The sequence below is a fragment of the Neomonachus schauinslandi genome, chromosome 3, assembly GCF_002201575.2.
Source record: "Neomonachus schauinslandi chromosome 3, ASM220157v2, whole genome shotgun sequence".
NCBI lineage: Eukaryota > Metazoa > Chordata > Mammalia > Carnivora > Phocidae > Neomonachus > Neomonachus schauinslandi.
The window spans coordinates 174,606,937-174,619,854 of NC_058405.1; the positions used below are offsets into that span (position 1 = coordinate 174,606,937).

Genomic DNA, 12,918 nt, shown 5'->3' on the forward strand with positions numbered 1-12,918 from the left:
CTTCAACATGTAGTGGAAACATGTGAGATTTGCAGCAAATCTGGGCCCTGCTATTTCCTCACTGTGGGACCTTGAGACTTTACCCCTGTCATATGAGGAATTAAAGAAGTTGTTGTAAGTATTAGGTAAAATCAGGTATACGGATGTGCTTTGTAAACTGTAAAGTGCAGTACACATAAGGTGGTCCTGAGTTTTAGATGCATGGTCACAGATGTGGTCATTGTACAGAGGTGTGTGCAAGATGGATCCAGAACTTGTCTCTCTGCCTGTGTGTCAAAAGTAGAAAACCAAGGGAAAAGGGTAAAGGTATTGGAAAGGTGATCACAGGAAAGGAGGATGAGGCCCAGAGGTTGCTATCAGACCACAGACCCTTCCGCACTTTTCCCATTCATCTCCCCATCTGGTGTCACCCCAGATATCTCCATACTGCAGGATAAAAAAAGACAGCACTGCCAGAAGCCTCCCTGATAACTTCCTGCTGTGTTGCTAAGCAACTTGTCCTCTTCTTCCAGAAAAAGGAACATGATGTTCATGCTCAGGGTCTGGCCTCCAGCCCCCTTTAACTACTCCCCCCTTCCCTAATCTCTCAGAAATTCAAGGAAGGAACTTCTCTGACTCATGGAAAGAGACTTGGGGTAAGTACAGTTGGAGGATTAGACTGATGGGAGATGGTTTGAGCTCACAGGGCAGGTCTCTGTTCTGAGCTGGTTGATGCTGGGGGGATGACACTTAGGAAGCCCCTCTCTGCACTAGACTCTTTAGGCATATGCTCTGTCCTTGCAGCTAACCAACAAGGTGGGTATAATCAGCATCTCCATTCTACAGATGAGGCACTGAGGCCCAGAGAGAGTAAGGAGCCTTCTTGGTTCCAATAAGAGTATGCAAAGGCTGGGTTAGTATCCATGTCCATTTGGGCTCCTTCTACTCTATCATGTCATTTGAGATAAATTCAAGGGTCACAGTTGGCCACAAGACTTCTGATGGGCATTTCTCACTCTATTTGTCTGGAACCCATGGTAAGTACTGGATTTGGAACTTGTCCTGGGGTTGGGCTGGGGTTTGGGCACAGGTTATAGTCCTGCCACTTCCTGGGCCTCTCAGAATCTTAGGATCTGTTCATTCTTCCATGAGAGATGATAAGGGAATAAGAGGTGGGGAAAGGAGTGAGCTGGGCTACTAGGGTTTGAATCACACCTCTATCTAGCAGCACTGTGACCCCGAGCATGTTTTTTAACATTTTGTGCCTTAGTTTTCCTCATCTACAGAACGGGAATAATACTAGAACCAACTATAGAGGGTCATAAGGATTAAATGAATGTAAAGCTCTTTAAATAGTGCCTGGCACGTAAGTGTTCAATAAGTATTAGCCATTATTATTATTATTATTATTATTATTATTATTTCTAGGAGGCTTTAGCGTGTAAAGCTCTTTCACATCCTTAGTGGTTAAGAGAACTCACTGCTTCTGAAATGAGACTGAGTGCAGATTCTGCTCTGCCCTTTCTCACTGTATGACTTCAAGCTTAACCCCTCTGTGCCTCAGTTTCCTCATCTTTAAAGTGGGGGAAATCATAATGTCTATTTCAAAGGATTGTTGTAAAGATTCAATGTGATTTGGATATTAGTTATGGTAATGTTAGTTGCTGTAAGAAGAAATCCTGCAAACTTCAAGGAATAGTCTAATGCATGTTGATGGGTGATTTCTTTCCATGTGGTGTTTTAGGAACCAAGATCCATCCATATGGTAGCTCTGCCTTCTCTTAGGAACTAGTCCTCCTCTGAATCCAGATGGCAGAAAGGGAATAAGAAAGTATGGAAAAGGCACATCCATTTCTAAATGCTTGGGCCTGTGAGCAACACATACTATCATTTCCATTCGTATTCTTGGCAAAAACAAGTCGCGTGGCTCCCACCAAAATATAAGGAGAGCTGGAAAATGAGTCCCTGGCTGGGCAATCACTTCCCAGTGACACCTCTACTATGTGAAGTAAGGAGCATGCAAATTTGCGGGGGTGGAGCTAGCTGTGTCTGCTACATTGAGAGAAATAATATTAGGATATTATTTGGATAGTGGTAAGTGTGAGAAGTAGGTTAGGTACTATTGCTAATATTATTCTTTTTAAAATTTATGTATTTATTTTAGAGAGAGAGAGCAGGAGGAGGGGTAGAGGGAGAGAGAGACTCTCAAGCAGCCTCCACGCTGAGTGCAGAGCCTGACACAGGGCTTGATCTCATGACCCTGAGATCATGACCTGAGCTGAAATCAAGAGTCAGACACTTAACTGACTGAGCCACCCAGGTGCCCCATATTGTTAGCATTATTCTTATTTAATCTACACAATGACCATGGGAAATAAACATTACTATTGTTCACATTTTATTTATTTATTTTTAAAGATTTTATTTATTTATTTGACAGAGAGAGATAGCGAGAGCAGGAACACAAGCAGGGGGAGTGGGAGAGGGAGAAGCAGGCCTCCCGCTGAGCAGGGAGCCCGATGCAGGGCTCGATCCTGGGACCCTGGGATCACGACCCGAGCCGAAGGCAGACACCCAATGACTGAGCCACTCAGGCGACCCTATTTTATTTATTTTTTTAAGATTTTATTTATTCATTTGAGATAAAGAGAGCATGAGCGGAGGGCAGGGGGAGAGGGAGAAGTAGGCTCCCCGTTGATCAAGGAACCCAACATGGGGCTCCATCCCCGGACCCTGGGACCATGACCTGAGTCGAAGGCTTAACCGACTAAGTCACCCAGGCGCCCCTATTGTCCACATTTTAGAAAAGAAAACAAAGTCTCCAAATAGTATAGACAGATTTCCAAAGTCACAAGGCTGGTAACTAGCTGAGATCCTGTAATTCTAGATTCAGTATTACCGCAAGAAGAAATGGAGGATGCACTGGGTATAGGAGGCTGCCCCATGTGACAGTGGCATGGCCCTATTACCAGTCAAGGGGCTGGCTCTTGGTGAAGCTCAGTAGGTGGGTCCAGAACAAGGTCTGGATTGGCCTAAAAAAGTAGATATGGCCACTCAAGTTCCTCCCGGGACACTTGGGGGCATCTGATTGGTACTAGAGGAGAAGAGGCAGGGACTTGCTTTGTTTAGGGTGGTTTTGTTGGTTTGTCTAATAATAGAAAATATGGATATATGTACCAAGGTACTTATGTAATCATTTAATCTTTCAGCCCTCTAAGGTAGGTTCTGTTATTATCAAATCCATTTTGCAGATAGGGTAATTGAGGCACAAAGAAGAAAAGTAACATGCTTGAGGTCACACAGCTAGTAAGGGACAGAGCCAGCACCCAAGCCTGGGAAGTTCAGCTCCAGAGCCCTTGTTCCTATCCCCCCATACTATGTTGCCATTGTCTACAAAGAAAGGAAAGGCAGAAATAGCAGGCAGCATCCAGTGAGAGAATCCTTAGAAATAAGTCATAGTCAGTGGGACAGTGGGTCACTTGTCTCTACATATGAAACCCACCATTCCAAGACAGAGGAGAGTCAGGGAGAAATACCACTGACAAAACTGAGGTAGGAAATGCTATCAAAGCCAAAGTGCAGTCAGACCCCCCAGCCCCACCCCAGAGTAGAGTGATCTACTCCAAGCTTGTAGGAACACAAGTAGGAAGGTGACGGCTTGCAAAAGACAAGGGGGGAACAAAACAGTCTCCGATTTGCTCTTTATCAGATGGAAGCCCTAACTAAGGACAATCATAAGCCGTCAATCTGCCCTTCATAACCAACCATCTTCTGCTATGACAATTAAATAAGAGTACACCTGCAATGGGTAAGCGGCAGGTCACATCCACATGAGGAAGAGGCTCTCCAGGAAGGTCCCGCAGGAGGGGATGTGGTGTGGTGCTGAGGACTTGAGCTCAAAGGTCACAGGCTGGGCCAGCCACCTGACTTCTCCAAGCCTGAGCTTCCTCATCTGGAAGGAGAGGTAACCAGCCCCACCTGGCGAGGTTGTGGCCCGCTCAGAGGAGATACTACATGAAAATCATCCGAATAGGGCAGAGCCTGGCAGAGTCAGGTTCAATGAATGGTAGGGTTGCTCCTTTTTATTATCAGCAAGTCTACTTGATATGAATTATAAATAGTTTGAGGAACAAGCTGAAATTAAGTGCATCTTAAAGACATGTTGGAAAAAAGATGAAGGCCAGGAAAGCAGAAGGGTCTGAGAAAAGTACAGCACAGAAGCCCATTTTGATGTCTGTCTGTGGTCCCCTGAGCTAACATGTGCCTCTGTGACTGTGCAGGTATCAGGTGGGTGGACACAGATGTCCTCCCCCCGCATGCTGGTCGGGCTTCTGAGTCCATCTGCAAGTGGAGCTTGGTGACATGGCACACACATTATCCTCCACCTGTGGAGGAGACACAGGTGTGTGTAATCCTGGCTGGGGGTGGGAGGGATCCTACAAAGAAGGTAATCAAGGGCCACTCGGGACAATGGAGAAACCACTCAGCATTGGGAAAAGGCTTGGGAGAGAAACCAGAAGACACAGGTCCTAGAACAAACCTGAGACTTTAGCCAAGTCTCTTAACCTATTTGGCCTTGGTTTATTTATCCTTCTAGCGGGTAAAGCAATCCTTGCTCTGTCTTCCTCCGTGACCGTGGACGGGACCAATAAGACAATGGATGCGGAAGTGTTCTATAAACTCTGTAACAGAAACATGTGGTGTTGGGGGGTGGTGGGGGAGGTAGGAAGTGAGCCATATTTTCACCAGTGACATAAATGAGGAGATGGAGAAAATGCTCAGGACTTCAGGGAACGCAAGAGGGGCCGGATCTTGGAATGGGAGAGGGGAGCAATGGTGGGATCAGTACCCTGGACGGCCAAGAGCCAAGGGGTGAAGGGTCCACGAGGATAGACCTGGATCATCAGGAAGCTGAGTGTATTAAGAGTGTGGCTTCTTTGGGGCTTGAATTAGAGTAGAGTCACCCCCAAACCACAGTGACTCAGAGCTTGGAAGTATCACTGAGGCAGAGACATAGCCAGAGCCGAAGTGGCCTGGAGAAGAGAATACCCATCTATGAGATTTGAGGGCTGGACACAACCTTAGAAATCACCTTGGACAGACATTTTCCAACTTTTTTTTTGGAACAGAGAGAACCTAGGTGACCTCTGAGGTTCCACAGAATAGAATTCTCAAATCCCTAGTTGAGCCTCATTATTTTAAGGAGACACAATGGAATCCCAGAGAAGAGATGTGGTTGTCCAAAGGTGACATAGCAAGTGAGTTGTCACACTGGGACTGGAATTCAGGTTTTCTGATTCCCAATCCTGTATCTTAGCTTCCAAATTGGCTTTGTGTGTAGGAAAAAACAGGGGGGCAGGGTGGGCTTTAAGGATGTGATTTCATAGGTATGAAGATCCTCAAATCTAAGGACACCTCCCCTCAGCTGCCCAATGGTGCCTGAAATCCCACCTTTACCAACTTACTCACAGGTCTTCAAGAGCCTCAAGGTTGGAGAAGTTACCTTGTCTCCCCCTCCCGCAGGCCCCTGGGGAAGGGGCTGCTGAGTACTGACAGAAGTGCTTCGTTCAATCAAAGTGACATGTCTGTCTTCCTGTAGCTTCCTATGCAAGTCCCAATACTGCCCTTCGTCGCACACATCCAGGTCCTCTGCCACAGGCCAGATCTTTGAGTAATCGAGGACAGTTCTCGTATCCCTTTCCCCAGTGTGATTTCCAGACTACATCTCTCATTGTCGTTGGTTCTCCAGCTTTCTCTCTTTTCACTGCCTGAGCCCACTACTCTGTATGTTCTCCATTTGGTGTTCTCTCAGAAGTGCTCTCTAACACTGTGTCCCATTATGCTGGGGGCACACTCATTAGAGCAAGGGGGTCATTTCCTTCATCTTTGGGGCCATAGCTCCATCAGTGCATCCTCAGATCACAGTGATTTTCCTACATTCCACCCTTCGGCCTCCCATTTAATATTGTGTTGACTAAGAAGCCACTAATTTATACACAGGCTCTCCTGAGCCACTTCCTTGACACACCTCACACTCTGACCTCCTGTTTTTTCATTTAAAGATCTAAGAGCAGGGCCTCACACTCTTTGCCAGAAAATTTCACCTTGTTACATTTAGCTCACAATTCTTAGCAGCCCAGATCTTTTTGGATCCCAATTCTGTCTCTCCGGTGAATCTGTTCTCCTTCCCAGCTTCCTGCCCCCTGCAGAGAGGTCCTTTGCACCTCCCTCCAAGTCACTGAGGCCCTCACAATGTGGAACTCGTCCCCTGGTTTATCTGCCCCATGGAATACATGAGCCTGCTCTTTCACCTCATGACATCTATAGGGCATAATGATATGGAACATGCTCGTACCAGAATATTAGGTGACTAAAGTAGGGTACCATTAAATTCTAAAAGGCACAGTGAAAAGGAAAGAGATCATGTCAAAGAGATATGAATAGTGGCCTCTGTGTAATGGGTCATTTTTCCCCATGTTTCATTACACTCTTCATCCAACTCATATTTAATGAAGGCCTTGTGTGTGTATCTTCCAAAATTTCTATGCCAAGTATGTGTTATTTGGAAAACCAGGAAAAAATTAAGTGAAAATAAAATGAAAAAGAATATGGGGCGCCCGGGTGGCTCAGTCGTTAAACGTCTGCCTTCGGCTCAGGTCATGATCCCAGGGTCCTGGGATCGAGCCCCACATCGGGCTCCCTGCTCAGCGGGAAGCCTGCTTCTCCCTCTCCCTCTCCCCCTGCTTGTGTTCCCTCTCTCGCTGTGTCTCTCTCTGTCAAAATAAATAAATAAAATCTTTTTAAAAAAATGAAAAAGAATAAAGACTCTTTCCCTAGGTGGACCTTGATGACTTCATCAGCACTCTTTGGGGAAAAGCATCCCAGCCCTCCCTGCATAGAACCGTGCTGCCTTCCACCTGCAAGTCCCCTTCCGTCCACAGGGCACAGGGAAATCTTCTCCGCCTCCTGCGGGAGCCCAGGGTGTTCTCCCCTAAACCTGCAATCCACAGGAACCTTGGGAAAGAAGCACCAAGACCATGGGGGGGGGGGCTTGCCTTGGTGTGCAACCCAACGTCGCAGCAATCACTTCATGCACCTGCCCAGGTGTTGTTCCATCTAAGGGAACACGTTTAAGGCAGTTTTCCTGCCAACAGTTTTTGTAAAATGCTCCGAGAGAGCATAAGGGCCATGGTCCCAGTGGGTGCAGGATTCAGAAAGGCCTCCAGGTGGTGAGGAAAAGGGCCCAGCCATTAAGCGTCTGCCTTCAGCTTAGGTCGTGATCCCAGAGTCCTGGGATCGAGCCCCACTTCGGGCTCCCGGCTCAAGAGGAAGCCTGCTTCTCCCTCTCCCTATGCCCCTCCCCCCCCTCATGCGCACTCTCTCTCTCTCTCTCAAAATCTTTTAAAAGGGGGGGGGCAACCAGAATGACCCACTTGAGTCACTTCCAGGGCTTCCTAAGGGAGGCAGGGCTAGGGTTCCTCCTTTTCCCTCCTCTCTGAAGATCAAAGGAAGCCTGGAAGCGTCGGGGTCCTCCAGGACTCCAGGAGACGGAACACCTGAGGCTTCACCAGGCTAAGTCCAGGCTTAGGGGCAAAACCCGGCCCTGGCTTACCCTCCTTCGACCAGCAGAGGGCGCGCGCCACCCGCGAGAAGGAGAGTGCCTCCCCAAGCCACCGCCGGGAGAGGCGGGTGCGGAACCCGGGGCGGGGGATCCCTTTTTCTGAAAATCAGGAGGCAGATCCACAGAAGAGATAGCGTTGGAGATACAGGGGCAGGGGGGCGTTTTGTGAATGAGGGTGAGAGAAACTCAAAGTGAGGGTAGGCTGGGGAGGGGAGGGGAGGTGGGGAAGGAGACGAACTGGAGACAGGAAAGGTTGAGATGGTGTGTGGATGAGACAGGCTGGGATGGAGGGCGGGGTGGGGTGAGGTGAACGGGCAGGTGGAAGGCAGGGTGAGGCAGGTTGGCGTCGACTGCCCGGCGGTCAGTCGAGTGGGGCTGGTGCAACAGGGCAGTCTCCCTCTTGGGCTGAGCCCACCCACCAGAGGCTCCTCTGTCCCCTCTGGGAGCACCCAAGTCAGCTTTGCCCTCATTCTCTCCAACTCTTCCTTGTAAGGCCTTTCTGCTCAGGCCTGAGCTGGGCATCTCCTTTTCCCCTGAAAGAAAGGTTCTGGTGCATCAAAGAACACAGAGAGGAGGCAGTAGGGAGCTTGGGAGCTTTAATGGGTCTGGAAGGGAATAGAAACACACCAGGCCATCCTGCGTGAGAGAAAAGAAAGAGAGAGAGAGAGGAAGGGGGGCCGGAAGCTACCTAGATGAGCCACAGGGGCAGTGGCCCTCACCAAGTCCGGTGAAGCCTGGGTAGTCAAGGAGCAGGTGGACTGTGAGGCCGCTATCATTCTAGGATGGGGCAGCTCAGCGGGGGAAAGAAAAAACGGGAAAAGATTTGGAATTTGAAAAAGAGGGATCATAATGGAGGGGGCTTCCAGGAGCCAGGCAGAAGTACTGGTGGAGGGCAGAAAAAGACAGGGGAGGTCCGGGAACCCCCTTCGGGGCTCTGGGGCCTAGAAGATAGAGGTTAAAGAAAGCCGGGGGGGGCACAGTCACTCTCCCCCGGGGGCTGAGGGTACAGCGGGGGGCGGGGGCGGTGGCAAATCCAGTGTTAAAAGAAGACGGAGGAGGCTTCAGGTCCCTTCCCTCCCCGCCCCCCGGGGCTGGGTGCGGCGACGGAGTAAAATCTGAGATCAAAGGAACGGTGGGGGAGGCTCCGGGCCCCTTCCCCGGGTGTGGATGGGACCGAGCGAGGCTCTGGGCGCCTGGGAGAGGCCGCACGGCGCCCGGCCGCCCCGTCTAGTGGTAGTGGCCCCCCAAGTGCGAGGCGGCGGCCACCGCGCCGAAGGGCCCGGGCGGGGGCTGCAAGCCGGGGCTGGGGTAGAGTGCGGCGGTGGCGGCGGCCGTGGCGGCGGGGCCCGGGCCCGGCCAGTAGGAGAAGCCGGCGGGCGCGACGCCGGCCGAGGCGGCCATAAGGTTGAGTTTGGAGAGGCCGGGGAAGGGCAGCGGGGCGAGGCCGGCCGGCAGCTTGTAGAGCGCGCCGTCCTGGGCGGCGGCGGCGGCGGCGGCGGCGGCGGCGGCGGCGTGGGCGTGCGCGGGCGGCGGCTGGCAGGCCTGGGCCAGACCCTGGAAGTCGAAGCGGTAGGCGTAGCGCTTGCCGTGCACCTTGCTCATGATGTTCTTGTCGTAGTAGTAGCGCAGCGCGCGGCTCAGCTTGTCGTAGTTCATGTTGGGCTTGCTCTTGCGCTCGCCCCAGCGCCGCGCCACCTCGTCTGGGTCCGTGAGCTTGAACTCGCCGTGGCCGCCCTCCCACGCGATGCAGCCGGCGTTGGCGCGGTCCGCCAGGAGCTCCAGCAGAAACTGCCACAGCTGGATCTGCCCGCTGCCTGTGGGGAGGGGGCGGTCAGCCACGGGCGGGGCGGGGGAGGCGCGGGGCGGGGTGCGGGGGAGGTGAGGCGGCAGACCAACCCGGCCGGTGGGAACCGGCGTCGGGTGAGGGAGAAAGCACGCGTCGGGCAGGGCAGCTGGGCGTCGCTGCAGCCGCTGGCCGGGGAGGGGCCGATCGGCAGAGCGGTCCTTAGCCTTTCCCGTGCTTTTGCACAATGGAAGCACGGGCCCCTCTTAGGAGGACGCAGCCCCGCGGGCTCCGGGCTTTGTGAGAATTGGGCAGGAGGGCGAAGCACAGCCTCCTCGGCGTGGAGGTAGCGGCGCCCCGGGGCACGCGGCTCTGGGAAGCCAGCAAGGGCCCAATACCGGCCCCTACTGCCACCTTGGCCCTGCGCCCTTATTCGGAGCGGAGAGGAGCCTACACGACCGCACAGGGTCGTCTGCGCAGGTGCTTAGACTGCCACATTCCAGCTGGACCATGTCCGCAAGTCCAGGGGGAAGAGGCCAGGGTGCAGCGGGACCACCCCCGCCGCTAGGCAAGGCCTAGCCCTCAAAGGCACACAGTTGGACCGGCCCCGCCTGAGGTGGAGAAGAGGTGGAGGCTGGTTTTCTTGCCGTACCAGACAGGAATGGGAGCAGTGGCCTCCACAGCGTGCGAGGAGGGTCAGACTCTGAAGGCTCCCCACCCCCTCCAGGGTCGGGGGTGCAGAGCGCCGCGCTGGCGTTACTCGGGTTCCGCCCTGTTTTTCGGACCAGCCGGGATTCCCGGCCTGGGAAGGTGTCATACTTCGGGGTGTGATGCACAGCTCTTAGGAGAGGAGAGAAGACCGGGAAGACTCTGCTTGGCTCCCTGCCTCCTCCCATCTTTGGCCATCTTTGGCCATCTCTGGGCTCTTCGGGCCGGGCCGTCCAGATTTCGGGATTGCTGCAAGCGGCAAGTAGGATTTTCCCAGATATTCGGGTGATGAGAGAGAGGGCTGCCCGATAATTCTCTCTCACTCCCCTGTTTTGGAGCCTCAGTCAGACAAGGGGAGAAAAATCTTGATCCAATGACTTTCTCTCAGTCTCTTTTAGCGGAGAGGGAAAAAAGGATTTTCCGCGAAGTATTCTGATTATTGATTCAAATCAAGCCTGGTGGAGCCTCTCTTCCTTTCTCAACCACTCGCTTTGAACCCAGACGCTGCCCCTCAACATCATTTCAACCCCAATCCCTCCACACCAGCTCAGCCAGTAGCTGCCTGACTCCAGGCTGGGAGCTTTAGGGTCAGGAACAAGGGAAGGTTAAGGGACGGTTAAGGGAAGGTTTGGGTTGAAGCTGGTACCCACACAGACTGACATCAGAGGCTTGGAAACCCATTCTTGCTGGGAGTCAGTTCCTTTTTGGATAAAGCAGTTGCCAACGTTGTCATTGTGGTTCCTGTGACTTAGTGAGATCTAGGGTACTGGGGGGGGGGGGCAGGCTGTGGGGAGGCTTTGCCTGGAGAGCCAGCCAGGCGCAGAGACCAACAAGACAAAGCCTAGAGTAATTTAGCGACTTGGGAAGCCCGATGGAGGAACCTGAGGATCAATGTCAATGGCCCAGCCGACTTGGCCCCCAGAGCCCTGCTGGCCTGGGCCATTGAGGCAGGTAGGTGCTGCCCCAGTGCTAGTGGTGAGAAGGACTGGAGTGGCCAGGGAGTAATTCCCCTTGCCCAGAGGTGCCCTGGCCTTGTGGTCCTGCTGCCAAGAGGGGAAGGACACCAAGCACCTGGGTCCTGGCCCCTCAGTGTAAAAAGGCCAAGGGCCAGGATCCTCTCCCTCTGCCCTGGTCTGCAGGTCCAGCTCTGGGACTCAGAATATACTGGAGTGGAGCCCAAGGCCAAGTGAATGCCCCCTCCCCTCAGCCTCCCCACAGTCACGCCTGGACCCTCCCTTCCCAGAGCTCCGCAGTGCACAACGCTTCCACCCTCCGGTCCGGTGGCGGTGGCGCCCGTCCTTCTGGGGTGGGTGCCCCGGCTTCCATCCGCTGTCCTCACCCCCACCCTCAACCCCCGTCCGCGGGCCAGCTCACCTTTCTGTACCGCTGGGCTCAGCGGCCCCCACCCCGGGCTCTTCCCTTCCTTGAAGAGACCGTCTCCGACGGGATCTGTAGCAGCAGGAAAAAACACTCAGGAGGACTCGGGTGGAGGTTGTGGGCTTGACGGAAAGGGCTCCGGGCCAAGGCTCGGGGGGTGGGAGGTGGGGGGTTGGTTCCTGGGTGCGAGGCTGGGGGCTCGAGCCGCCAGCCCCTCCTCCCCGAGCCTGGCCCCGGCGCGCGCCGCGCGGAGCCCCTCCATAACGCCCAAGTCAGGAAACGCGTCCAGGAAAAAGGAAATCCGCTTTCCGAACGGGCCGGCGGGAGCCTTATAAAGCCGAGCAGGGAGTGCGCCCGAGGAGCGGGAGCGCCCGGAGCCCATCGGAGAAGAGAGGAGGGCGCCTGGAAGGCTGGGCTGGTGGGAACGCTCGGAGCACGGAGGTGAGAAGCCACGAGGGCGCAGGGGCGACGCTCAGCTGACCACAGCTTCCCAACGCTGAACGCACACTGAGTCAGTCCCCTGCCACACCGAAGACCCCTGCTTCCCCTGCCAGGCTCCCTCAGCCGCTGAGCTCGCGCCCTCTGCCTCCCAGGTTCCCAATCTGCTCACTTCGCGTCCTTAGACCTCACACTAAAACCCCAAAGCTCCATCTGCCTTTAAGGTCCCCCAGTGCCCCTCGATTGCTCAGTCCTCCCAGCAATCCTAGTCTCTGGTCCCGTTCCCTTGGACCCCAGCAACCCCTTCCCATGCCCGAACCCAAACTTCAGGCCCCAGGTCTTGGTGCCTCCAGCCCCCGGCTGGTCCCTGGTACCTGGCAGGTACATGTTGATCAGCAGGGGCTGGGAGGCGCCGCTCTGTCTCATCGCCGTCAGGGTCTGGGTGGTGGGAGGTGTGTGGGGGGGGGATGAGAAAGGGGGGATGCGTCAGGCTTTGCGCTCCGGGGCACCGATCCCCGCCCGAGGCAACCGCGGGTGACAAGAAGACGGCGCGGGTCCGGCAGGGCCTGGCGGGAGGGGGCTGCCCGGGTGTGGCGGGGAATGGAGGGGGTCCTGGAGCGATGCTCCCAGCTACCAGGCTGCCTGGAACCCTCCGGCCCCCCGCGCGGGCAGGGGCCGCAATTTCCGTTTTAATTAAAGCGCTGCTGCCTCGGCCCCCCGGGCCCCGCCCCCGCCCCTCTTATCGCCCCATCGCAATAAAGTCTCCAACGCGCCGCGCCGCAGCCAAGCGCACCCAGCAGCCCCCAGCGCCCCGCAACCCGGGAGACGCGCGGGGGATGGGCCTGGGCCTCCAGCTCTGATAGGGGTCGGGAGCGCATTTCTTTTCCGCCTCCGTGACTCTCAGCAAACAGCGTTGGGGCAGGGTACCCGGCCCCACCTCGGACCCCCGGGGCCACAGCCCCTCCTTCCACCCATTCCAGCCCCCACCAAGGCTCCACTCTCCTCCCCCCTT

At 54.5% G+C, this 12,918-nt stretch overlaps 1 protein-coding gene across 1 annotated transcript; it reads right to left on the bottom strand.

Moving 5' to 3' along the window:
- Window positions 1-8,827: 8,827 nt before the first annotated feature.
- Window positions 8,828-12,493, bottom strand: FEV (FEV transcription factor, ETS family member). Its single transcript, XM_021703226.1, has 3 exons — window positions 12,281-12,493; window positions 11,466-11,540; window positions 8,828-9,414 (listed from the first exon to the last, which is right to left on the bottom strand). Exons 1-3 carry the CDS (start codon window positions 12,330-12,332, stop codon window positions 8,828-8,830), a joined length of 714 nt encoding a protein of 237 aa, XP_021558901.1. The 5' UTR covers window positions 12,333-12,493.
- Between the last annotated feature and the right edge of the window lie 425 nt (window positions 12,494-12,918).

Excerpts from the sequence above, each read along its gene's own strand:
- FEV (XM_021703226.1), bottom strand. The coding sequence starts at position 12,332 with ATGAGACAGAGCGGCGCCTCCCAGCCCCTGCTGATCAACATGTACCTG. Across the intron at positions 11,541-12,280 it reads GATCAACATGTACCTGCCAG|ATCCCGTCGGAGACGGTCTC; the intron begins GTACCAGGGACC and ends CTGCTGCTACAG. Across the intron at positions 9,415-11,465 it reads GAGCCCAGCGGTACAGAAAG|GCAGCGGGCAGATCCAGCTG; the intron begins GTGAGCTGGCCC and ends CCCTCCCCACAG.